At 44.2% G+C, this 27,078-nt stretch overlaps 3 protein-coding genes across 9 annotated transcripts in view; 1 reads left to right on the top strand and 2 right to left on the bottom strand.

Moving 5' to 3' along the window:
* Positions 1–2,609, bottom strand: part of mapk8ip2 (mitogen-activated protein kinase 8 interacting protein 2) — a 67,732-nt gene extending 65,123 nt beyond the window's left edge. Inside the window, exon 1 of the mRNA XM_059988467.1 lies at positions 2,545–2,609. Within this exon, the coding sequence (XP_059844450.1) occupies positions 2,545–2,609 (65 nt within the window). The remainder of the gene's footprint in view (positions 1–2,544) is intronic.
* A 2,674-nt stretch (positions 2,610–5,283) lies between these two features.
* The window catches only part of LOC132403565 (uncharacterized), a 91,089-nt gene continuing 69,294 nt past the window's right edge, over positions 5,284–27,078 (bottom strand). For 3 of the 5 annotated variants that reach the window (XM_059986955.1, XM_059986957.1, XM_059986959.1), the window contains 4 exons: positions 19,341–19,502; positions 18,145–18,249; positions 6,256–6,381; positions 5,284–5,547 (listed from right to left, as the gene is read on the bottom strand). In XM_059986955.1, coding sequence (XP_059842938.1) covers positions 5,416–5,547; positions 6,256–6,381; positions 18,145–18,249; positions 19,341–19,502 — 525 coding nt within the window. In that variant the 3' untranslated portion in view covers positions 5,284–5,415. Of the gene's footprint in view, positions 5,548–6,255; positions 6,382–18,144; positions 18,250–19,340; positions 19,503–23,681; positions 23,820–24,187; positions 24,427–27,078 lie in introns of those variants that run through there. The other 2 variants (XM_059986956.1, XM_059986958.1) reach the window with 2 other exon arrangements.
* chkb (choline kinase beta) overlaps positions 24,564–27,078 on the top strand; it is a 43,920-nt gene continuing 41,405 nt past the window's right edge. The window contains exons 1-2 of one of the 3 annotated variants that reach the window (XM_059986953.1): positions 24,564–24,717; positions 24,938–25,243. In XM_059986953.1, the coding sequence (XP_059842936.1) occupies positions 24,948–25,243 (296 nt within the window). In that variant the 5' untranslated portion in view covers positions 24,564–24,717; positions 24,938–24,947. Of the gene's footprint in view, positions 25,244–27,078 lie in introns of all 3 variants that reach the window. The other 2 variants (XM_059986952.1, XM_059986954.1) reach the window with 2 other exon arrangements.

Raw genomic sequence — 27,078 nt, 5'->3', positions numbered from 1 at the left:
TGGATGGCATTTATTTCAGGCATCCCAAGTCTGTTTCCTAACCACTGAGTTCATTCTTTTACCCTGAATCTACTTGAACTGTTCAAAATACCAAGATACATTAACGATCTGGAAGAGGAGACCAAGTGTAATGTATCTAAGTTTGCTGATGATACTAAATTGAATGGAAAAGCAAATTGTACAGAAGATATGGAGAATCTGAAGAGAGATATAGATAGGTTAAGTGAGGGTCTGGCAGATGAAATACAATGTTGGTAAATGTGGGGTCATCCACTTTGGAAGGAAAAGTGGAAGAGCAGAGTATTTAAATGGTAAAAAAATTGCAGCATGCTGCTATGCAGAGGGACTTGCAAGTGCTTCTGCATGAAACACAAAAGGTTGTTTTGCAGGTGCAGCAGGCTATCAAGAAGACAAATGGAATGTTGGCCTTCAGTGCTAGAGGGATTGAATTTAAGAGCAGGGAGGTTATACTGCAACTGTACAGGATACTGATGAGGCTGCACCTGGAGTACTGCGTGCAGTTCTGGTCTCCTTACTTCAGGAAGGTTTTGGAGGCAGTGCAGAGGAGATTCACCAAGTTGATTCCAGAGATGAGGGGGTTAGACTATAAGGAGAGATTGAGCCACCTGGGACTGAACTCACTGGAATTCAGAAGAATGAGAGGAGATCTTATAGAAACATACAACATTATGAAAGGGATAGGTAAGATAGAGGCAAAAAAGTTGTTTCCACTGGTAGGTGAGAATAAAACTAGGGGACATAGCCTCAAGATTCGTGGGAGTAGATTTAGGACGGAGATGAGGAGGAACTGCTTTCCCCAGAGAGCGGTGAATCTGTGGAATTCTCTGTCCAATGAAGCAGTGGAGGCTACCTCAGTTAATATATTTAAGACAAGGTTGGACAGATTTTTACACAGAAGGGGAATAAAGGATTATGGGGGTGGGGGGGGGGGAAGGCAGATAGGTGGAGATGAGTCCATGGTCAGGTCAGGCATAATCTTATTGAATGGCAGAGCAGGCTCGACAGGTCAGATGGCCTACTCCTGCTCCTATATATATTCTACTGACCCCACACATCTCTATTATTAAGACCACTTTCTACATTCACTATTGAACCCCATTCTCACCACTCTGCATAACTACGTTATCTTTAGATACAACTATTCCAATGTTGGGGAGGTCAGGTACCAGCCATGGATCAATGTAAACTGGTGTCCACATTCTAACCCACACCAGGCCCCATTTACCCATTACCCTTATGCTTCATGGCAAATATTAATTACTAAATTCTCATCATTTTCAAATTATTCTGTGATTTTGCCTCTCCTTTACTGTGTATCATCTTCTCTACTCCTATAATGCTCTGGTATTTCTGTGCTCCTCCAATTCTGGTCTTTTTGCCATCTCCAGGTTTCATCTCTCTGCCACTGTGAGCTGTGTCTTCCACAGCTCCAGAATTACATTCCTCAAGTTTGTCACCATTCCACCTCCTTTCAAAGCTTAACTACCTTTTAATTTGTCCAAATATTTCTTTACAAGAATGTGGAAAATTTTGTTTGATAACGTTCATGTGAATATACATTACAGTATTACATTGCACAATAACACAACAAAGACTGCTCATCCCAATAGGGCTTTAGGGGTATTTACAGTCCACATGAACCTCTTCCTACTCATCTTTATTTTTTTTAAATCACCTATTAGTTCTTACCGTTCAAGTTTTTATGAAGGTTCCCTTTAAATATTACTTCTCCCACATCTCACATGCTTCGTAAAATCAGTTGGGTTAAAGGCTGTGGTTGCCTGTCCTCATTTTTAGTGGATCAAAGCATCTTAGGGTGTTTTATCACATTAAAGGTGAAAGAAGCAAGTTGCTTTGGTGTTATATATAGTTGGATGAGTGGATGTGTCCTTTTATTTGTGGCTTTATGAGCATGTTTTGATCAGTGTGCGTTGTTAGGCATCTAGACAGATAGGGTGTGTACAGATGGATGACTGTATGGCTGATTGCATAGTGATGAGTAGTTGGCCCTGTGCTCTCATACTGGTCTGAGTGTATAAAATAGTGTGTGTGTTTGTATGCAGAAGGGTGTGGATAATGGGGGTGGGAAGGGTTAATTAAATTCGACTGGGAAATAACAATACAAATCACATTAAAATTTTATTCCCTAATTTCAAGTCAGACCGTTATGACCAACAACAAGCCCCGCGACGCTCTGTTGTGCCATCAAACATAAATAAATATCACTGCCAGTCTGCTAGGCCCATGGCTGACTTACCTTAGCAGTTCCAGTCATTGCCTGCAATATTTTTATACTTGGGATATTCCCTGACATAGTTCGTAACCCTGCCGATAAATCTAAAACTCAAGTTCATAATTTAAAATAAACTCATCATTATATAAGATACTGCGTCTGGATTTAGTTAATTATTGATATGAAATAACGCCAGTTTCCGTGGCGAACTACAAACAAAAGTGACTGAAGCAAAGATCGTACAAATGTGACTTCGTTAAATTTATAATACATATATTATATACTCTTACCTGCAGCCTGGAGGCGAGAGGGAGTGGAAGGTTGAAAGTGAAAACATCTCAGTGGGATCCGCCATCTTCTGACGCAAAAAAAATAAGCCAAGGACACAAGAGGTTTTGCAATTGATGGGAGGAGGGAGAAAAACAAAAAAATCAAAGCTTCCAATTCAGGGGGACGCCGCAAACAGACAGCAATCCGAATTCTTCACAAGCATCAGGAGCGCCGATAGTAGGAACACGTTATCTACGCTTTAATTTTTAAACCTCCAGATGTAGTAAAATGATGTCTAGTGTACGAGGAAACGATCGGCACTGCGGATCATCCAGACTCTCGCACTAACACGGCTGCATTCCCGCCGTGTCCTAGGACTGACTGCCCTTCGTACAGGGCACTGGTTTGCGTCGAAAATCCTGAGTATGTGGTTAGTTTTTTTTTGTTGCAGAGCTAGATTTTACATAACCGCATTGCAAACCAACTCGGTTCGTGCTGCATCCAGTTCCTCACATTGACTGTACTGAGGGATGCTGCAGATAAAACGACGGGGGAGGGAGGGAGGGGGAATTAACACGTCACCGTGAAATAGAAAGAGGAAATTATTTTTCTCTCTATACTTCACCCCCACCTCACGATTCTCTGCAAATAATCCGTGGATTGCCGAGTTTGCCTCGGAGCAGCGCTCGGACTTTAGAATAGATTCAGACAGTATTCAAATAGGCGCTGTCCGCAGCCGCTGGGTGCTGAATTAATCAACAACTCGATCAGGAGACGCAACAATAATTACTATAACAAGTCATCCGGACCACAGAATCAAAAGTGCATTTATATAACACTTAACATTCGGCAATAGTTCACTAATGCAGTTTCACATTGAATCAGGCAAGACGGCTTATGATTTGAAAGAATGCTTTCTTTCTCTCAAGCATATCGGATTCCTTCGCCAATTACACTCCCCACCCCTCAACCCGTAACCAAGGGCCTCACAGGCAACGAAGTATCTACAAATGAAGTCAAGGATTAAGTTAAAAATTTAAAGGAACAGAAATGAGAATAAAGAATACTGATATATATATATAGAATTTCTGCGAATTAAGATACAAATCAGGAAGCTTTAAAAATATTCCACTCTTGTTGCTGATATGTAATTTCAGCACTCCTCACAAATTCTGCTTTCAATTTAATAACTTCTGGTGAACACATTAGAGGCTTTTAAGAACGTTTGGATAGGCACATAGATGTAAGGAAGATGGAGGGATAAGGCATGGTGTAGGTAGGAGGGATTCGTGTTTGGGAGTTTTTGATTTGGCTTTTAGCCGGTTTGACATAATATTGTGGGTCAAATGCCCTATTCTTGTGCTGTACTGTTCTATGTTTAAAATGCCAGTTTTCCCATGGCATTAGTCAGTGATCTACAGGTCAATCTAGAAACTGTTGCCACTTGGGATGTAGACATGGGTAGCACCCTACACTGAAAATACCAGAGCCAGCTGTTTGAAAACAACAATGTGCTTAATGCAGAGGGGAGAGTAAAATGGAAAACAACAAACATGCCCAATATGATACAATAAAGCAAAATTAAATTGGTACCAAATAAAGACAGAAAGCAACAAAAATAAGGATGAAAGCATGTCATACATTACAAAGTTTCTTAAATAAATTTGACAAATAGTGCCAAAGACCTTTCATTAAAAATATTTTTAATATACAGGTTTGCAGTTGTTTACATCGAAGTGAATTCCATTACAATACAATCCCAAGTAATGCACAAGAGAATTAATTATGCTCAGCAGAAATATATTTGGTTGGGAAAGGGATAATAATTCGTGTAAATGAATTTCTTTTATTCCTCCTTTTAGCCTTGGATTTAGAAAAATGGCAGACACTATCTCACCAATATTGAGACCTTCCTTACATAATTATGTTAATGAATTACACAAGGGAGAAGGCAGCAGAATGCAGCTGAGAGAGAAATCAGCCATGATTGTACAGCAGACCAGACACAATGGGCTGAACAGCCCAATTCTGCTCTTGTCTTGTGTACTATAGTAAATTATGGCCAGGTCACTGAGCTATACAGCCCAACTCACCAATGCTGACCATGGTGTCCAGAAAGCTTGTACTAATTGCCTGTATTTAGTCCATGTCCCTCTGAACCCCTCCTATCCATGCTTATCCAACTCTATTTAAGGGCCCTTGTTGCTCACAGGCAGACTGATCCAAGAGTAGGAACATCAGCTTCAAATTATTACCTCAGATTCTTGTGGATAAGCTAAAGTAAATGGTCTCGGTATCTTAACAAGGCCTCTTAATTAGTTTGGACAGAAGACAGAACATTCATGAACTGTGGGAAATTAATGGGAATCAGAACTTTTAGAGTCAATGAGTTTGAGCAAGCCATTAGGAAATCAGATAGTATTCTTGTATTTGTGCCAAAGCATAAAAGCAAAAAAATGTGGCAAATCTGGGTGTGTGTTTGCATTTTGTTCAGGTAATTTATAGTTCCAGAACATTTATAACCTTCTAGGTACAATGTTGAAGTGCTTATTTTTCGGTCCCACCAGTGCCTTGTCAGTGGGACAAATCAGTGGCATAATATAGAGGTACACTTTCCAACAAGAGTTTTGATTATAACCTCCCACCTCAGTGTAGACCAGTTTGAAGACTATTGCTATAATCAAACTAGAAATCAGATTTTAAGCCCCATTTGTAGTATTTGGTGCCACTGGCCACTATGCTTCAATAAAACTTCCATATGAATACTACACCAGCCCCTGCCAACTGACTTGTTATTGGTTCTTGAATTTGGTCTCCTATTCTCTACAATCATAGGGTTCTGAACTAATATCTGTATAAATTGCCTCATTACCCCAGCCTCCCAGAGAATATTATTGGTCAGCTAATAGCAAGTCCATGTAAGCTCCAGTCACAAGATCTTCTTTCTTTATCCCCAGCTCGCCCATCAATTTTTGGGCTATGGCTTCTCCTTCTTCTAGGCTTTGGTCTTCTCTGAGAACAACCTTTAAGTTGAAGTGAAAAGCAAAAACCAGTACAATATGTTAATATTTAAAAACACCTATGCCACATGGCCAATGCAACTTTTAATTCACACTTAACTCCATCCCCATGTGTCAGACTCCACCAAATTCCAGAAGATGAACACTATTTTCTACAGATACCCCCTATAATCGATTTATCTGTCTATTCCATTCCCTTCACAACCTCCTTCCCCAAGTAATTACCAGATGATATGTTGAAACTTCTCACCACCTGGTGTTTGGTCCATTGATGAGGACAATTCATATGATAAGAATACAATATACATTCAGTACTTATTAAATGATATTACCACATACAGTAAGTACAAATGAAAAACGAGATCAACAACAAATTGAGAACACTAGCACTAATAGATTGCTTTGGCTTCTCAGTGGGCACAGACATCAGCTAATGTGAAACTAAGTTATTTCAAACTGGATTCCTGATATGTTACAGTTGATCAGAACCAGGTGTCAACAAAAATGTTAAGGGTGGGATGGAAGAGAAGCAAGATTCAAATTCCCAATCACTAATTAATGACTCCTAATGAATGTACAATAGAGGCAACTGACAAGGGCAATTGGATTAAAACTAATTGCAACTAAATAGAACTGTATCAAATTGACTTATGTATACAACAGGACAACAAAAAACATCTTTGGTTAATTTTAATGTATTAAAAATCTCACCTCTAATTCCACAAATCGCCCCAACCCTTCTACCAAATCAGCATGAACTCTCGTTTGCCCAACCATATATAACCAACGTTCCTTCTTCACGAAACCCTTTATTCCTAGAGCATCAGATAGCAATTTCTAAACAAACAAAAAAAAAAACAAGCATCAATTAAACCACTGCTTCTTATTAGTGCAGCCATTTTGTACATTTCAGTATTCTTTCTTTATTGCTGCTGACCTCTGCTTAATAGTTCAGGGGCACTAATGCATAGAGAATAATGCAGACACATGGAGGTGCTACACTTTGAGGACAAACCAGAGTAGGTCTTACACAGTGAAAGGTAGGGCACTGAGTGTGAATACAGATTCATAATTCTTTGAGAGTGGCATGACAAGTAGATAGTGTCAGAGTTTTTGGCAGATTGGCCTTCATATATCAAAGTATTGAATACAGGAATTGGGATGCTATGTTGAAGCTGTACAAGATGTTGGTGAGGCTTAATTTGAAGCATTGTATGCAGTTTTGGTGATCTACCTACAGTAAAGATATTAATATAGATTGAAACAGTGCAGAGAAACTTTACAAGGATGTAGACAGGGCTTGATGACCTGAGTTATAGGGCAAGGTTGCACAGGTTAGGAAACATGAAGAAATCTGCAGATGCTGGAAATTCAAGCAACACACACAAAATGCTGGTGGAACGCAGCAGGCCAGGCAGCATCTATAAGGGAGGAGCACTGTCGACATTTCAGGCCGAGACCCTTCGTCAGGACTAACTGACAGGAAAGATAGTAAGAGATTTGAAAGTAGGAGGGGGTAGAAAATGCAAAATGATAAGAGAAGACCGGAGGGGGTGGGGTGAAGCTGAGAGCCGGTAAGGTGATTGGCAAAAGGGATACAGAGCTAGAGAAGGGAAAGGATCATGGGACAGGAGGCCTAGGGAGAAAGAAAGGGGGAGGGGAGCACCAGGGGGAGATGGAGAACAGGCAGAGTGATGGGCAGAAAGAGAGAAAAAAAAGGAGAGGGAAAAGAAGCTAAATATATCAGGGATAGGGTAAGAAGCGGAGGAAGGGCATTAACAGAAGTTAGAGAAGTCAATGTTCATGCCATCAGGTTGGAGGCTACCCAGCCGGTATATAAGGTGTTGTTCCTCCAAACTGAGTGTGGCTTCATCTTGACCGTAGAGGAGGCCATGGATAGACATATCAGAATGGGAATGGGACGTGGAATTAAACTGTGTGGCCACTGGGAGATCCTGCTTTCTCTGGTGGACAGAGCATAGGTATTCAGCGAAACAATCTCCCAGTCTGCGTCGGGTCTCACCGATATATAAAAGGCCACACCGGGAGCACCGAACGCAGTATACCACACCAGCCGACTCACAGGTGAAGTGTCGCCTCATCTGGAAGGACTGTCTGGGGCCCTGAATAGTGGTGAGGGAGCAAGTATAAGGGCAGGTGTAATACTTGCTCCGCTTACAAGGATAAGTGCCAGGAAGCAGATCAGTGGGAAGGGATGGGGGGGGGGGGGGGCGGAATGAATGGACAAGGAAGTCGCGGAGGGAGCAATTCCTGCAAAAAGCAGAAAGCGGGGGGGGGGGGGGGGGGGGGAGAGGAAAAGATGTGTTTGGTAGTGGGAGCCCGTTGGAGGTGGCGGAAGTTATGGAGAATTATATGTTGGAGCTGGAGGCTGGTGGGGTGGTAGGTGAGGACGAGGGGAACCCTATCCCGAGTGGGGTGGTGGGCGGATGGGGTGAGGGCAGATGTGTAGGAAATGGGAGAGATGCATTTGAGAGCAGAGTTGATGGTGGAAGAAGGTGTACAATGTCCTGTGGATGTTACTCAAAATGGCTTCTTTGGTTTGTTACAAGTAGGAATGCTTCTTTGTCGGATAAGTGTTTCTCTCGCCGTTGTTTCGCTTTAGAATGGCTGATATGGTAATTGTATTCATTTGTTAATCAATGGGGAATGTTATTGTGTCTTGTGATGCTGGGAACTTGGGGGAGGTGTTTTCGTGGGTTTTTGGTGTGAGGGGAGTCGGGAGGGAGACGCTGAGGAAGGTGGACGTGCGCTGGACTGCTCATAAGACCACCGGGGTGGTCCCAGGTGCGACAGCGTGGCGGTCGGATGGGTCGATTGGATCGTTGATTGAGCTCCAACGAGTGCACTAAACAGACTGAACTTTGATAAGTTGGTGCCTTTTGTTTTTTTCCTTTTATATTTTATATATATATATAGTTAGTATTGCCTAATACTCTTTTAATTTCAGTAAACTCTTTAAAGTGTATTTCATAACGGTATTTGTTGTAGGTTTGATACTGTTGGCGGGCGCAAGGCATAAACTCGTTTCTCACAGCACCTGCGCGAACGGGAGGTGGGTTGGTGAGTTACTGGAACTCCGTTTCCCCTAGACATATACCAGCCTTTTGGGTAAGTGTTACATTTGTGGGGTGCTCGTCCCGGATTGGGTTGTCAGGGGAACCCTGGCTGCTTTTAGCAGGGTTCCAATGCCTGGAACAATGGAGAGGGGAAAAGCTCTCCGAGTACATATTTAGGATGGAGGGGATGCTCTCATGGCGCCGGGGGGTAGTGAAGGCGACTGACGTGGCTAGCGTGAGGATGAGTTAGATATTCAGTGGCTCTCTGGAGGAGGACAAGGTGGCGTGGACTATTCGGCAGGCTTATAGGAAAGATCCCCCTCCATCGTTCGGGCAACTGATTAGAGAGGTGCGAGAGGAAGAGAGAGCGTTGGGGCGGAAAATGGGCGTGGGCCTACGGGAGCGATCCTCAGTGATACAGGAAGTGGTGGCTGGGTGGAGGAATGACAACCCCCCGGGGAGTAGGGAACCCCCTCTGGAGGGGAGGGACAGGGGAGGTACCCACTCTCAGGGGCGATCAGTGCAGTGGATTGGGAGTGGGAGCCATCCTGGGAGAGGATGGGCGGCAGGCAGCGTGTGCTTTAACTGTGGGAAAGAGGGGCATTTCAGGCGGGACTGTGGGCGGCCGAGCGTGTGCTATAGCTGTGGAGAGGAGGGACACTTTAGGTGGGATTGTGAGAGACAAGGAGTCCCGCGGAGGACAAGCCCCCCTACGACTAAAAAGGGAGAGGTGTCGGGAAACTTAGGAGAGGCTCAATGAGGGAACGGACTGGAGCCTCTGGAGGAACACGTTCCCAGAGATCAGCCAGGGGACCACCGGGTGCCCACTCCTCTATTCCGGATAGACTGGTAGGACCCCGTGCCAGTGTGGGTCTATGGATAGAGCGAGTTTACGCAAAAGCCGTTCTTGATACAGGATCGCAGGTGACCTTATTGTACTGGTCTTTCTACAATCAATATCTAAAGCATTTCCCCGTAACCCCATTTGACGCCCTGCAGATTTGGGGTGTGAGCGAGGGTGACTACCCGTCCGATGGGTACCTATCGGTGAGATTGGAGTTCTTGGAGGGCGATGTGGGAGTGTCCGAAGCTATTGAGACGTTGGTGTTGGTGTGTCCTGACCCGGTGGAAACCGGTGGTGCTGCCCTCCTGGTGGGGACCAACTCCCCTGTGGTGCGACGGCTCCTGGGAGCTTGTAAGGAGAAGGGGGGGGGTGAAGACTTTCTGGAGACCCTCTCAGTGCATCCAGTGTTTCGAGCAGTGTTCGAAGAAGGGGTTGCCTCCCTAGTGCTGGACCCGGAGTGTAAACGAGGGACGGTGTGGTGTACACAGGCAAGGTCCAAGGTGATCCGACCAGGGGAGGTAGCACTAGTGATGGGGACCCCCAGATTCCTAGGAGTGCTGACGGGAGAAGCCCTGTTAGTAGACGCACCAGACAATCTTGAAGGGGAGACACGATTTCCAGCGGGGGCGCTGGTGAGGCCCGAAGTGCAGAGACCAGGGGTGGTACATGCAAGGCGTATAGCTATAAGTGTCAGGAACACCACGGCAAGAGAAATCACCTTTAAGAGGGGAATGCCGCTGGCACATCTGTTCCCGGTGATGGTAATGTCTAGCGCACCAGTGAGGACCCCTAACGGGGAGGGATCAGAGCATCAAAGGGAGCTGACCGCTGAAGTCTTTAACTGTGTCGCTGGAGTGGAAACACCGGCTAGTGGAGAAGATGCTGAAGATGGAAGCTGTTTTTTCTCAGGGCGAGTTTGATGTTGGCTGCTCCAAAAGCCACACCATCCAGGTGATGGAGGACACCCCGTTCTGAGAGATCCCGGCGGCTGGCTCCGACAGATGTTGAGGACGTGCAACAGCACTTGTGCAAGTTGAAGGAGGCCGGAATCATAGCTGAGTCCCGAAGTCCTTATGCGTCCCCAATAGTGGTGGCACGGAAGAAGAATGGGCGAGTGCGCATGTGTGTTGACTACAGGACGTTGAATTGGCGAACTGTCCCTGATCAATATACTGTCCCAAGAGTCGAGGATGCGTTGGCCTGCCTGAGCGGTGCAAAGTGGTTCAGTGTGCTGGATTTAAGAAGTGGGTATTACCAGATCCCGATGAGTGCGGGCGATAAAGAGAAGACTGCTTTTATCTGCCCACGGGTTCTTTCAGTTCGAACGAATGCCCCAAGGCATATCAGGAGCCCCAGCCACCTTCCAGAGGCTCATGGAGAGAACTGTGGGGGATATGAATCTGTTAGAGGTGCTGGTGTACCTGGACGATTTGATAGTGTTTGGATCGACTTTGGAGGAACATGAGGAGAGGCTGTTGAAGGTGTTGGGCCGGCTTAATGAAGAAGGGTTGAAGCTTTCCCTGGACAAATGCCAGTTCTGCAAGTCGTCGGTTAGCTACGTTGGTCATATCATTTCGCGAGAGGGAGTGGCTACTGATCCAACCAAGATAGAGGCCGTGACCACCTGGCCAAGACCCCAGAAAGTGGGCGCTCTGCGCTCATTTTTGGGGTTCTGTGGGTATTACCGGCGATTTGTGAAAGGATACGCCAAAGTGTGTCACCCGTTGACTCAGCTGTTGTGTGGTTATCCCCGGTGGGAAAGAAGAGGACGGGGGACCAGAGGCAGGACTCTGGAGGATACTGGAACCCGGCGGAACCTTTTGGCTCGAGATGGGATGATCAATGTGAAGAGGCGTTCCGATCTTTGAAAAGGGCACTGACCCAGGCCTCGGTGTTGGCTTTTGCCGATCCCCAGAAGCCATATGTGCTGCACATGGATGCCAGCCGAGAGGGTCTCGGGGCTGTTCTGTACCAGGAGCATGGCAAAGCATTGAGGCCGGTAGCCTTTGTCAGCCGAAGCTTGTCGCCATCGGAGAGAAACTATCCCACTCACAAGTTGGAGTTCCTGGCGCTGAAGTGGGCTGTGGTGGACAAGCTGGGCGATTACCTGTACGGAGCCAAGTTTGAGGTGAGAACGGATAACAATCCTCTCACTTATATTTTGACTTCGGTGAAGCTGGATGCCACAGGACATCGGTGGCTGGCGGCTTGTCGGTATATGATTTCAGCCTGAGGTACCGCCCCGGAAGCAAGAATGTCGATGCGGATGCTTTGTCTCGTCGGGAGCCGGGAGAACAGGAGAGGGACGAGGAGTAGGAGAGTGTCCCAGCCCCTGGAGTGAAGGCGATGTGTCAGTTTGCTATCACCGTGAAGGCCGAGGGAAGAGGGAGGCTGGAACGAGCCGTGGACCATTTGGGGGTTTTTGACGACGCCATACCACTAGCTTACTGTGACCTGACCGCACTGCGGACTAAACAGTTGCCGGAGTCCGGGGGAAGTGGCAACTGCTCAACAAAATGACCCGGGCATTGGCACAGTGTGGAGAGCGGTCAAGAAGGGGGATGGGGCATTGACTGAGAAGGCGAAACACCCATGTGTGCCTCTGTTGTTGAAGGAGTGGTCTCGGTTGAAGTTAAAGAACCAAATCTTGTACCGGGTAATGGCGCCTCCAGACCAACCCCACTGTTGGCAACTGGTCCTGCCGCAGGAGTTTCGGCAGGCTGTACTCCAGGCCTTACATGATGATTCTGGACACTTGGGGGTGGAAAAGAACTATGGATTACTCAAAGACCGGTCCTACTGGCCCCGGATGAGGGGGGAAGTCGAAGAATACTGTAGGGGATGCAGTCGTTGCATCCGGAGGAAGACCCTGCCAGCGTTGGTGGCTCCACTGTCGCACTTGCAGAGTGCGGGACCTCTGGACCTGGTATGTATGGATTTCCTGTCGATTGAGCCTGACACCAGCAACACCGCGAATGTCTTAGTCATCACCGATCATTACACTCGCTATACTCAGACATTTCCCACTAAGGATCAGAAGGCGACGACAGTGGCAAAGGTGTTATGGGAGAAGTATTTTGTGCATTACGGCCTTCCCAGGCAAATCCATAGTGATCAGGGGCGGGACTTTGAGAGCCGCCTTATCCATGAATTACTGAATATGCTTGGGGTTGAGAAATCCAGGACTACCCCTTATCACCCACAGGGAGATCCTCAGCCAGAGAGGTTCAACAGGACCCTGTTGGATATGCTCGGGACGCTGGAGATTGGGCAGAAAAGCAGGTGGAGTCATCATATTGGACAATTGGTTCACTGTTACAATTGTACTCGCAATGATGCTACAGGGTATTCGCCCTATTATCTGATGTTCAGGCAGGAAGCGAGGTTGCCCATTGACTTGTGTTTTGGGGGTGGAGTGGGTGAATTACCCGGGAAGTCCCATCTAAAGTATGTGTCCGACATGAAGAGGGAGTTACAGCGGGCGTACGAGTTGGCCGAGGCGGCGGCTACCAAACAAAATCAGAGGAATAAGATGCGGTATGATCGAAAGGTGAAGTTTGTCCAATTATTGCCGGGCGACCGGGTCCTTTTACGGAATTTGGGACTCCCTGGTAAGCACAAGTTGGCAGATCGATGGGCGGCCATCCCCTATGTAATAGAGAGCCAGATGCCGAACCTGCCAGTTTACTGGGTGAAACCTGAGGATGGGAAAGGGCCTAGCAAGGTACTCCATCGGAATCACCTGCTGCCCCGGGTCAAGCAGTGCAGGTGGATAAGGAGCCCGAGTGGGAGGTTACGCCTAGTACAAGGAGTCTGCGAGGGTGCGGAGAAAGGGAAAAGCCCGCTGCTGAAGAGCGGGGATGGGTCCCTCACCCGGGAATGGCTACCGATCCGGAAGAGGACGACTCAGATGAGTGGCCCCTGTTCCCATTCGCTGGTGCTCCAGTACCAGGAGAGGAGGCTCCTGGCCCTTCCCATACTGAATTGGGTGAGAGGAGGGAAGGTCTTGAGGGTCAGATGGAGAGGCAGCCAACATTGGTGGGAGAGAGGGTGGAACCCGAGCGTGAGCCGGAGAGATCTCAGATGAGGGAGGACCCCCCGTGAGGAAGGGGGTGAGGGTCTGTCAGGTAGACCTGGGGTGTCCGAGAGAGGGGGTTCGCAGGTGACGAGGGAGCCCAGTGGGGCAGAAGGAGTATGGAGATCTCAGAGGATTAGGCGCCCCCCAGAGCGGTTGACATATGTGGTACCGGGAGAACCGAGTGTGATTTCTACTGCTCTGGGTAGTTATGTCACTGCTTTCTGCACCTGGGTTGGGTTTTGTGGGTTGCAAGAAGCTTTGGGGAACTCTAGTAATGCCATGAGGGCATGACATTTGCTGGTGGGGAGAGAATGTACAATGTCCTGTGTATGTTACTCAAAATGGCTTCTTTGGTTTGTTACAAGTAGGAATGCTTCTTTGTCGGATAAGTGTTTCTCTCGCCGTTGTTTCGCTTTAGAATGGCTGATATGGTAATTGTATTCATTTGTTAATCAATGGGGAATGTTATTGTGTCTTGTGATGCTGGGAACTTGGGGGAGGTGTTTTCGTGGGTTTTTGGTGTGAGGGGAGTCGGGAGGGAGACGCTGAGGAAGGTGGACGTGCGCTGGACTGCTCATAAGACCACCGGGGTGGTCCCAGGTGCGACAGCGTGGCGGTCGGATGGGTCGATTGGATCGTTGATTGAGCTCCAACGAGTGCACTAAACAGACTGAACTTTGATAAGTTGGTGCCTTTTGTTTTTTTCCTTTTATATTTTATATATATATATATAGTTAGTATTGCCTAATACTCTTTTAATTTCAGTAAACTCTTTAAAGTGTATTTCATAACGGTATTTGTTGTAGGTTTGATACTGTTGGCGGGCGCAAGGCATAAACTCGATTCTCACAGCACCTGCGCGAACGGGAGGTGGGTTGGTGAGTTGCTGGAACTCCGTTTCCCTTAGACATATACCAGCCTTTTGGGTAAGTGTTACAAAGGGAAGCTCCTTTGTTTAAAAAAGGAGGACATCTCCTTCGTCCTGGAATGAAAAGACTCATCATGAAAGCAGATGCGGCAGAGACGGAGGAATTGTGAGAAGGGGGATAGCATTTTTGCAAGAGACAGGGTGGGAAGAGGAATAGTCCAGGTAGCTGTGAGAGTCTGTAGGCTTCTAGTAGATAAGCCATCTCCAGAGATGGAGACAGAAAGATCAAGAAAGGGAAGGGAGTGTCAGAAATGGTCCAGGTAAATTTGAGGGCAGGGTGAACATTGGAGGCAAAGTTAATGAAGTCAACGAGCTCAGCATGCGTGCAGGAGGCAGTGCCATTGCAGTCATCGATGTAGCGAAGGAAAAGAGGGGTATGGAAGGTCTCAAAGCTCTCCACTTCTTTTTGGATTCCAGCCCTAACCAATTCCCCTCTACCACCACTCTCCTCCGTCTAGCAGAATTAGTTATTACTCTCAATAATTTCTCCTTTGGCTCCACCCACTTCCTACAGACCAAAGGTGGAGCCATGGGCACCCGCATGAGTCCCAGTTATGCCTGCCTTTTTGTTGGCTTTGTGGTTCCAAGCCTATACAGGTATCCGTCCTTCTCTTTTCCTTTGCTACATCGATGACTGCATTGGCGCTGCCTCCTGCATGCACACTCTGTCCGCTAGAGAAAACAGGATCTCCCAGTGGCCACACATTTTAATTCCACGTCCCATTCCCATTCCGATATGTCTATCCATAGCCTCCTCTACTGTCAAGATGAAGCCACACTCAGGTTGGAGGAACAACACCTTGTATACAGGCTGGGTAGCCTCCAACCTGATGGCATGAACATTGACTTCTCTAACTTCCGTTAATGCCCCTCCTCCCCTTCTTAACCCATCCCTGATTTATTTAGTTTTTTCCCCCCCCTCCTTTTTTCCCCTTCTCTTTCTGCCCATCACTCTGCCTGTTCTCCATCTCCCTCTGGTGCTCCCCTCCCCCTTTTTCTCTCCCTAGGCCTCCTGTCCCATGATCCTTTCCCTTCTCCAGCTCTGTATCCCTTTTGCCAATCACCTTTCCAGCTTTCAGCTTCACCCCACCCCCTCCGGTCCCCTATCATTTTGCATTTTCCCCTCCCCCTCCTACTTTCAAATCTCTTATTATCTTTCCTTTCAGTTAGTCCTGACGAAGGGTCTCAGCCTGAAACATCAACAGCGCTCCTCCCTATAGATGCTGCCTGGCCTGCTGCATTCCACCAGCATTTTTTTGTGTGTGTTGCTTGAACAGGTTAGGACTTTACTTCCTAGTGCAATGGAGAATGAGGGAAGATTTGATAAAAGTATACTTATCAGGGGTATTGAATTTATTATTTCTAGTCAGTTATCCTGTATGCATCTATAAGAACTAGTCTTGATACTAGGTTAATTATTTATAGGGGAAATAAATGATAACCTATATACGCAGTTGATTGAGCACTTTTATACATTTCTGGACACAGTCCTATGGTATAGTCTACTAAAGAATCACAACAGGAAATTTCAGAGTTCTATTCCTGCAATTTTCAATTTAGGTCTTGCAAAGAAATAAGCAGGTTTGCTACTTCTTTACATGCCTCAATACATTTTTGGCCTAGATTATTATTAGAAGTGTCTATTTTATTGTACATCTGGACGGTATCAAATATCACAACTGAAGTAGAAATAAAACATTGTGGCGACCCACTTCCCAGCGCACTCGAACCGGCTCACAAAGCGGCGCACGCCGGCATTGAGGCAGGGCCCAAGCCTGCTTCACCAGCAAGGGGAAAAGCCCGTGTGCGGGACAGGACTGTGAATACTCGCCCCCTATAGCATTCCTGCCCGGGGAGGGCGGGCTCAGGAAGGCTTTAAAGCGAGGCCACGAAGTTTGAATAAACCTCTTCTGTGACTGCAGCTCACTGACTCCGTGTCGTTATTGCAGCGCTGCATGTAGCACACCACTACAACATTAAGTTACACAGAAAGCCAGTGATGTTCTTATAGCAAATTTTTTTGCTATTCATCCAAAGGAGTGCAAAACCTAGCCTTTAATCTGACATCCAGGGACACAAATACTCTTTCAAGGTGAGGCAGCCACTTCCAATTCAGCATACTGCACTCAATTCTGTGTACCAAGTAAGCATGTTATCAAAGCTTCATAAATCTAATACAAAAAGATTGAGTAAATTAGAAGTGTTTCCTTTAGTGAGAAAGGCTGTAAAGACATCTATAAAACAGGGCAAATAGCACAGAATAAATATGAACAAAAGAAAATGCTGAAAATGGAATTGAATTCGACTTTAGCGAATAGCAGTAGCGGAGCTCATAGCTGTTAGCACAACAGTTCGGGTCGGAGTTTGGAGTTCAATTCCTCAGCATTTAATACCATCATTGCCACAATCCTGACTGAGAAGTTGCAGAACCTGGGCCTCTGTACTTCCCTCTGCAATTGGATCCTCAACCTCCTAACCGGAAGACCAGTCTGTGTGGATTGATGATAACATATCCTCCTCCTGACGATTGACACTGATGCAGCCTTGGGGTGTGTGCTTAGCCTACTGTTCTACTCTCTATATACACGACTGTGTGGCTAGGCATTACTCAAATACCATCTATAAATTTGCTGATGATACAACCATTGTTGGTAGAATCTCAGGTGGTGACGAGAGGGCATACAGCACTAGTGGAGTGGTGGCACAGCAACAGTCTGGCACTCAACATCAGTAAGACAAAAGAGCTGATTGTGGACTTAAGGAAATGTAAGACGAAAGAACATATACTAATCCTCAGAGGGATCAGAAGTGGAGTGAGCGAGCAGCTTCAAGTTCCTTGGTGTCAAGATCTCTGATTACCTAACCTGGTCCCAACATGTGGATGCACTTATAAAGAAAGCATGTGCTAAGCGGCTATACTTCATTAGGAGTTTGAAGAGATTTGGCAGGTGAATAAATACTCAAAAACTTCTATAGTTGTACCGTGGAGAGCATTCTGACAGGCTGCATCACTGTCTGGTAAGAAGGGGCTACAGCACAGGACCGAAAGAAGCTGCAGAAGGTTGTAAATCTAGTCAGCTCCATCTTGGGCACTAGCCTACAAATTACCCAGGACATCTTTAGGGAACAGTGTCTCAGAATGGCAGCGTCCATTATCAAGGACCTCTAGCACCCATGGTATGCCCTTTTTTCACTGTTACCATCAGGTAGGAGGTACAGAAGCCTGAAGGCACACAGCGATTCAGGAGCAGCTTCTTCCCCTCTGCCATCCGATTCCTAAATTGAATCTTTGGACACTACCTCACATTAAAAAAATATATAGTATTTGTGTTTTTGTACATTTAAAAAAAAAATATTCAATATATTTATTTACTTGTTGATTTATTATTTTTATTTGATTTATTATTTTTTCTGCTAGATTATGAATTACATTGAACTGCTGCTAAGTTAACAAATTTCACATCACATGCCAGTGATAATAAACCTGATTCTGATTCAAGTTGAAAGGTCAGGTACACAAACAACATATAGAGCATTTTTCTTTCAAAAATCACAATTTCCTAAACAAATCAGAGCCCCTATAGAGAATTTTATATTGGTTTGCACAACTCACATCAAATAGAATTCATGACAAAAATAGATCTCAAGGTGATTGGAAGATTCCAGTACCCACCGTAAGTGCATCAGGATTCCCAGTGGGGTATATAGAATAGTCTGAGAGCTTGGGTCCATCCATATCAGCTCGGTTATAGAATATGAGCTGGCCTCCATCTTCATTCTGAAACAAAAACAACAACAAATGGTAAGCAAAGCAGAAATCATAAAGGAATAGAAACAAGAGATAAACTGTAACTACTTCTCACAGTTGAAGATTAACATGATAGATTTTAAAATGCATATACTGCTATTATGTTGGTTAAAAATGGATCCAATTATATATAATGATTTGAATGACTGTCCTTCACATCAAGGGAGTTTATCTGCCACTTAAAATTTCTCATACAACTAAGACACAGCTCTAAGTCCAGGTCACATGCTAGCAGGACTGGGATATGCAATGCCAACCTTATATGGTTGAGTAGGAATTTATAAACCAGGTGTTCAAAAGGGTTGCTCATCATTACTTTTTCCAAGACAATTAGAGGCTGTTACAGACCCAAATTCAGAGAATGAACTTAATGACACTCCTGTAAATTGTGAGATCACAAAATATATAGAATAAAAGTGCAAATACAATAATAGCTTTTAATTTTCATTCTGAGCTACAACAACATGGATCCGAAAGGCTCCTAGAGCAGTATTTTCAATGATCAGAATATTGAAGAATTGTTAAGGCAAAGGAAATGTTGATAAGCAACAAACCAGGATCAGTAGACATTCCGATGCTTGTAAATATTGACCATTTGCCTGGGTGGAGTCATAAATCAAGGGTTTAAATTTAGAAGGCAAATTTAAAAGAATGAGAATTGATTAGGATAAACCATATTGAATGGTTAAAGGTAAAGAGGACACTAGAATATCTTTAGAATTGTTTGGACTATATACAGTAAAATTGGTGCACTCCACTTACATTGTATGTTTGGCTAAACAGTCCCAAAGACTTGAAATACATTAACAAGCTTCCAAAAAAAATAGAAATCTAGTAGATTGGAAAGTTGCAAGTTATAAAAAGCAAAAGATAATGAGATATAAAAATAGAGCATGAAAAGTTGGCAGACCTCTCAAGATTGTGATTCCACATCATCACCCAACAGGAGAAAAGCATTTCCCATTGGATTTCCTAATTCTTGACTGAGCCAATACACAGCTCACACATGTACACAAGATTAGCACTTTCTATCAATCATAATATGAAGGCAATTCCCTCACCTTCAGATTTCGCAATTTAAGGCGTCCTTTAGAAACGTTGAAAAACGTGTCTTCCTGCATTATTAAAATGCCTTCTGATTTGCTTAGTCTTTTAGCATTTTCTACAAGCCGATTCCAGTCATGCACTGCAGCCTTGATCTCCACATTTTTAGGCATTGCCAACTGGAACGTAAATCAATCAGGTTAAAGCCTGTTTTTCATCTATTAAATCAGCTTTCTTTGCATTGTTTGACTCTTTCAATATTGATTTTCCTTCAGCATGATTTCTGCTGCTGTTTAGGAGCCAGATTAATGGAATTAACTTGAAGAGTACAAGATGACAGTACATGATTCCTTGTAACATGGATTAACTGTCACATTTCAGCTTTCACTTAGTCTGGACATAATGAGTTCTTGCATTAGTAACAAGGACCACTGTACACTTGTATACAGGCATACAGTGGCATGCAAAAGTTTGGGCACCCCTGGTCAAAATTTCTGTTACTGTGAATAGTTCAGTGAGTAGAAGATTAACTGATCTCCAAAAGTCATAAAGCTAAAGGTGAAACATTGTTTTCAACATTTTAAGCAAGGTTAGTGTATTATTTTTGTTTTGTACAATTTTAGAGTGAAAAAAGGAAAAGAGCACCATGCAAAAGTTTGGGCACCCCAAGAGATTTGAGCTCTCAGTTAACTTTTACCAAGATCTCAGACCTTAATTAGCTTGTTAGGGCTATGGCTTGTTCACAGTCATCATTAGGAAAGGCCAAGTGATGCAAATTTCAAAGCTTTATAAATACCCTGACTCAAATCTTGTCCCAAAAATCAGCAGCCGTGGGCTCCTCTAAGGAGCTACTTAGCACTCTGAAAATTAAAATAAATTATGCCCATAAAGCAGGAGAACGCTATAAGAAGATAGTAAAGCGTTTTCAGGTAGCCGTTTCCTCAGTTCGTAATGTAATTAAGAAATGGCAGTTAACAGGAACGGTGGAGGTCAAGTTGAGGTCTGGAAGACCAAGAAAACTTTCCAAGAGAACTGCTCGTAGGATTGCTAGAAAGGCAAATCAAAATTCCCGTTTGGCTGCAAGACCTTCAGGAAGATTTAGCAGACCCTGGAGTGGTGGTGTACTGTTCTACTGTGCAGCAACACCTGCACAAATATGACCTTCACAGAAGAGTCATCAGAAGAAAATCCTTCCCGAGTCCTCACCACAAAATTCAGTGCCAGAAGTTTGCAAAGAAACATCTAAACAAGCCTGATGCATTTTGGAAACAACTCCTGTGGACTGATGAAGTTAAAATAGATCTTTTTGGCCGCAATGAACAAAGGTATGTTTGGAGAAAAAAAAGGGTGCAGGGTTTCATGAAAAGAACACCTCTCCAACTGTTAAGCACTTGGGCTTGTTTTGCAGCCAGTGGCATGGGGAACATTTCACAGGTAGAGGGAAGAATGAATTCAATTAAATACCTGCAATTTTTGGAAGCAAACATCACACCATCTGTAAAAAAAAAAGCTGAAGGTGAAAAGAGGATGGCTTCTACAACAGGATAATGATCCTAAACACACCTCAAAATCCACAATGGAATATTAATACCTCAGGAGACGCAAGCTGAATTTTATGCCATGGCCCTCACAATCCCCTGACCTAAACATCATCGAAAATCTGTGGGTGGATAGACCTCAAAAGAGCAGTACATGCAAGATGGCCCAAGAATCTCACAGAACTAGAAGCCTTTTTCAAGGAAGAATGGGTGAAAATCCCCCAAACAAGAATTGGAAGACTCTTAGCTGGCTACAGAAAGCATTTACAAGCTGTGATACTTGCCAAGGGGGGTGTTACTAAGTACTGACCATGCAGGGTGCCCAAACTTTTGTTTTGGGCCCTTTTCCTTTTTTGTTATTTTGAAACCATAAAAGATGGAAATAAAAAAGTAATCTTGCTTAAAACATTAAAGAAATGTGTCATCTTTAACTTTATGCCTTTTGAAAAACAGGTTATCTTTTACTCATTTAGCTTTTCACAGTAACAGAAATTTTGACCAGGGGTGCCTGAACTTTTGCATGCCATTGCAAATACAAAGGCAATGCCTACTCACACTCTAACCACATGCAGACAGCAAGACAAATGTACACAAGCACACACATTCTTGCCCATACTGCCTCTTCATTCTTTTTTTTAAAAAAATGTCCCTTTCCTTGTCCCTCTTTGTCATTATTTCCAACCCATAGATCATTATAAAATACTCTAATAAAATTTAAGACACAATTTCCTTTCAATAGCCTATCCTTTTTCTCATTGAATTCTAAAACAAATATTAATGAGAAAAAAAATCAGATTGGGGGCCTCTGTGGAGAGAGAAACAGTTGTTCTAAGTCCAAAGGCAACACGAGTGAATCTGCAGATGCTGGAAATAAATAAAAAACACAAAATGCTGGCAGAACTCAGCAGGCCAGACAGCATCTCTGGGAGGAGGTAGTGATGACGTTTCGGGCCGAAACCCTTCATCAGGAGTGAAGTAACATGGGATGGTCGAGGGGGGAGGGATGAAGTAGAGAGCTGGGAAGTGATAGGCTGGAGGGAAATGGGCTAGGGGGAAGGTGGAGAATATGGGAAATAAAAGAAAGAAAGGTAGGGCTGGGGGGAGATTATAGTGAGGGCGAAAAAAAGAGAAAGAGAACCAGACTAACCTTACCCCATCCCTATCTATAATTTTAGTCTGGTTCTCTTTCTCTTTCCCCCCTTACTATAATCTCCCCCCAGCCCTACCTTTCTTTCTCTTTTATTTCCCATATTCTCCACCTTCCCCCTAGCCCATTTCCCTCCAACCTATCACTTCCCAGCTCTCTACTTCATCCCTCCCCCCACTTCTTATCCCCCCTTGACCATTCCATATTACTTCACTACTGATGAAGGGTTTCGGCCCAAAATGTCATCACTACCTCCTCCCATAGATGCTGTCTGGCCTACTGAGTTCTGCCAGCATTTTGTGTTTTTTATTTTGTTCCAAGTCCAAGATCCTTTATCAGAACTGATTTATAAATAAGTTAATTAATGAAGCCAGCAGACAGTAATGGATGAAATAAAGTTTTTATAATAACTTAAACTGATGTGGCTGTTAAGGGCCAGTTGTACATCCATGACACTTGGGGCCTTCTGTAATTTGAATATTTCAATTTTCTGGTCCTAACTGGTAATTCTGCACCATGCATATACAAAGTCTCTGTACCTCCATTCTACATGAAATAGGCCCCAAGGAACCCTTTTATTGTGAGCAGTTTTGGACCCCACCCGCCGCCACCTAAGAAAGGCTGCGCTGGCATTGGAAAGAGGCCAGAGAAGGTTCACGAGAACAATCCCATGAAAAAAAGTTAATATATCAGGAGCTTTTCAAGTTCAAGTTTAATTGTCATTCAACCATACATGAATACAATCAAAAGAAACAGCGTTACTCCAGAGCCAAGGTGCAAAACACAGCAAGTCATACACAGCACAAGGCACGCAAGATAGCAGTAAATACAAGTCACACTCAAAAAAATCTCATCTTCTATCCGGGAACTATGCAGGACTCAGTACTAAATTCTCCAGCTTTAGATAACCTTTTTTGTATGAGAATTGGCCATTTTTTGTGCATAATCTGGGTTACAGAGAGTATTCCAGTAGGCCACAATGTACATCATTAGACTATACAATGTTAGCAGCAGATTACACCCTGATACCAACACACACAGCGAAGACGACGTTAGTTTATTCTTCCTCCCTCACTGCCATTCAGTCCTTCCAGGTGAGGCAACACTTCACCTGTGAGTTGGCTGGTGTGGTATACTGCGTTCGATGCTCCAGAGTGGCCTTTTATATATTGGTGAGAACCGACGCAGACTGGGAGACTGTTTCGCTGAACACCTACGCTCTGTCCACCACAGAAAACAGAATCTCCCAGTGGCCACACATTTTAATTCCACATCCCATTCCGATATGTCTATCCATGGCCTCCTCTACTGTCAAGATGAAGCCACTCAGGTTGGAGGAACAACACTGGCTGGGTAGCCTCCAACCTGATGGCATGAACATTGACTTCTCTAACTTCCGTTAATGCCCCTCCTCCCCTTCTTACCCCATCCCTGATATATTTAGATTTTTCCCCCCTCTCTTTCTGCCCATCACTCTGTCTATTCTCCATCTCCCTTTGGTGCTCCCCTCCCTTTCTTTCGCCCTAGGCCTCCCGTCCCATGATCCTTTCCCTTCTCCAGCTCTGTATCCCTTTTGCCAATCATCTTTCTGGCTCTCAGCTTCACCCCACCCCCTCCGGTCTTCTCTTATCATTTTGCATTTCCCCTCCCCCCACTACTTTCAAATCTCTTACTATCTTTCCTTTCAGTTAATCCTGACGAAGGGTCTTGGCCCAAAACGTCGACAGTGTTTCTGGCCTGCTGTGTTCCACTAGCATTTTGTGTGTGTTGCTTGAATTTCCAGCATCTGCAGATTTCCTCGTGTCAGTTTACTCCACTTCGTAATTAGCCCTTAATATTCGAAAAATAAAATAAACATGGGAAAATAATCTGTAAAAAAATAACTCAACAGCCAAAACAACGTCTGTTGGCCAACATTTCCGCCATGACTAATTAAATACTAAGTATGGCTGCAAGAAAACGAATCTCAGGGTGGCATATATGTACTTTTGAAACACATTTACTTTGAGACACCACCGAGATTACAACAGCTGTTATTAGCCGTCTACAAATCTCCGAATCAATGTTCAGCTAAAACACTGAGATGAAATCGAAGCGTTCAGCAAACAAAACAACATTTAAAAGCAGTCAATAACGCAGGTAAAGATATCGAATTCTCATCCCCAGCTACGCAAGTTACCTTTGCCTTCTGTAGCTGCCGATCGTGACTTCGCGCCCTCACACTCCATTTGTCAACAGCCTTACCATTCACCAAATGACCCCGCCTAAATGAACTGGACTATTACCCCGATCTTCACTGTTGATTGGCAAAATTTCTTGTTAATCAAGGAGACGCGCCTTTTCTTCACTTTGCTGTACAAATCGGAGCATACTATTGCTTCTCTTCGACACTATTGGCTAAAAGTGCCGTCGTTCAAAGATCGCCGCGTTCCGCCCAACATCATCTAGCTTGCGATTGTATTTGCTGTATTTGATTGGATAAAAATTGGTGCCAATCAATTGGTTCCCCCTGAACTATTCAACCTCCGTAAGGGGTCACGTTGAGACGCAGACCATAGCTGTCGATGAGATGCGTGTCTCCGCCTCTTCCTGGTTCGACTGCTTTCCCGTAGAGGAAGTGGGGCATGTGATCTGTGGACCTGTTCAGTTCGGAATGTGTTTTCGGTTGTAGTCACTGTGTTAGGCAGCTGTGGCATCTATATTCTGGAGGTGAAAAAATTTTGGTCGTCGTTTCAGTGTGACGATCATTCTATCTACTTTAAGTTGTATAGTTGTCCCCGCTTGAGGGGACAGTCAGAGACCCTAAGCCCACTCAGCGTGTTAATGTTTCAAGGGGGTGCTTGTTGTCAGTCAGAACCGTTGAACGTTGGTTGATATTTGTTCTACATAATTTTCTTTGTATTTCTGCTCCCTGGCTAACAACTAATAGTAAAGGGAACATGGAGGCCAAAGCTTTATGTGAAGGAGACGGTGCTTGTAACGCAGTGGCCCCGGACCCTCATCGGCTACGCAGTATTGGGAACAGAGAGCACTCCAGGAACCCCAACCTGAGAAGGGAGGAGCCCAGAATTAGCGATGAGGAATACGAGGATTCCGAGGCCGAGCAGTATAAGGATGGTCGGAGCGAGGAAGTGAACTGGGAGGCCAAAGTTCAAGCGTATGCCTGGTGTAAGGAGTTTCTTGGTGGGTCCTGGAAGTTGATTACTGTGGATGAGTTTCAAATCTCAACTGTTAGGTAGGTACAAATCCATTAAAATATTCTCTAGAATTCATATAGGTCACTTAATACAGCAAGCCTCTGTGCGCAACAAAGAATAAAGACATTTAGAGTATAATCGCTGTCACGCAGGTTAAGCTAGTCAGAAATCTTGCTTTATACACTTTAAGACTGCAAACTCCTGTTAATGTCGAAGTGTGCTTCCCTTGTTTGTTTAGTCCTACTGCCTTTACCTGACATTTGCTGCCTCATTGATGAGCCTTAATGATCTTCATCAGCCAGGCTTTCCTACCCTTGCCAGCCCTTGCTTCACTCTCTGAGCCATTCTTATAGTCACCTTGCCAGATGTCTTTAACTGCTGACAAACTTTCAACAAGTTCCTGTCTAATGCCATCAGAATGAGCTATGCCCCACTTTAGGGCTTTCACTTGTGTACTAGTCCTATCATTTTTTCCAAACCTACTTTAAAATTAAAATAAAACTGGTTCCAAACTATGCCCCCTCTGACACTTTGGCTGTATTTCCCAAGAAGAGGTCAAGTATCCCCCTCTTAGTAAAGTCATCTCCATATTATTTGAGCATCTTCCTGGGTACACGACAAATTCTCCTCCATCTAATTCCATAGGAGATCATAAGATATATAGGAGAAGAATTAGGCCATTCAGCCCATTAAGTCTGCTCCACTATTACATCCACTATTACATCCACTATTACATCCACTATTACATCCACTATTACATCCACTATTACATCCACTATTACATCCACTATTACATCCACTATTACATCCACTATTACATCCACTATTACATCCACTATTACATCCACTATTACATCCACTATTACATCCACTATTACATCCACTATTACATCCACTATTACATCCACTATTACATCCACTATTACATCCACTATTACATCCACTATTACATCCACTATTACATCCACTATTACATCCACTATTACATCCACTATTACATCCACTATTACATCCACTATTACATCCACTATTACATCCACTATTACATCCACTATTACATCCACTATTACATCCACTATTACATCCACTATTACATCCACTATTACATCCACTATTACATCCACTATTACATCCACTATTACATCCACTATTACATCCACTATTACATCCACTATTACATCCACTATTACATCCACTATTACATCCACTATTACATCCACTATGATGCCCTGACCAACCAGGAAACTATCAATTTTTGCTTTAAATATACCCATGGTTTTGGCATCCACAGCTGTCTATGGTAGAACATTCCACGTATTCACTTCTCTCTGGCTAAAAAAAAAATTGCTCCTTACCTCTGTCCTGAAGGGTCGCCCCTCAAATTTGAGGCTGTCCCCTCTAGTTATGGATAGTCCAATTGTAGGAAGTATGCACCCTATCTAGTTCTTTCAACATTCAGTAGGTTTTAATGAGATTCGCCCATACTCTTCTAAATTCTTGGTGAGTACAGGCCCAAACCTGCCAAATGCACCTCCTATGTGAACCACTTCATTCCTAGTATCATCCTTATGAACCTCCTCTGGACTCTCTCCAATGTCAACATATTCTTTCTGAGATATGGAGCCCAAAACTGTTGACAATACTCCAAGACTAGTGTCTTATAAAGCCTCAACATCATCTCCTTGCTTTTTATATTCTATTCCACTTGAAATACGTTTGTAAATGCCAATTTTGCATTTGACACCTTTACCACAGACTCAACCTGTAAATTAACCTTCTGGGAATCTTGTACGAGGACTCCAAAACCCTTTTCACTTCTGATGTTTGAATTTTCTCCCCAGTTAGATAATAGTCCGCACTATTCTTCCTTTTA

This window comes from Hypanus sabinus, chromosome 13, assembly GCF_030144855.1.
Source record: "Hypanus sabinus isolate sHypSab1 chromosome 13, sHypSab1.hap1, whole genome shotgun sequence".
Taxonomy (NCBI): Eukaryota; Metazoa; Chordata; class Chondrichthyes; order Myliobatiformes; family Dasyatidae; genus Hypanus; species Hypanus sabinus.
Note: the sequence above shows the minus strand (reverse complement) of the source record. Positions and strands in the feature narration are given on the sequence as shown.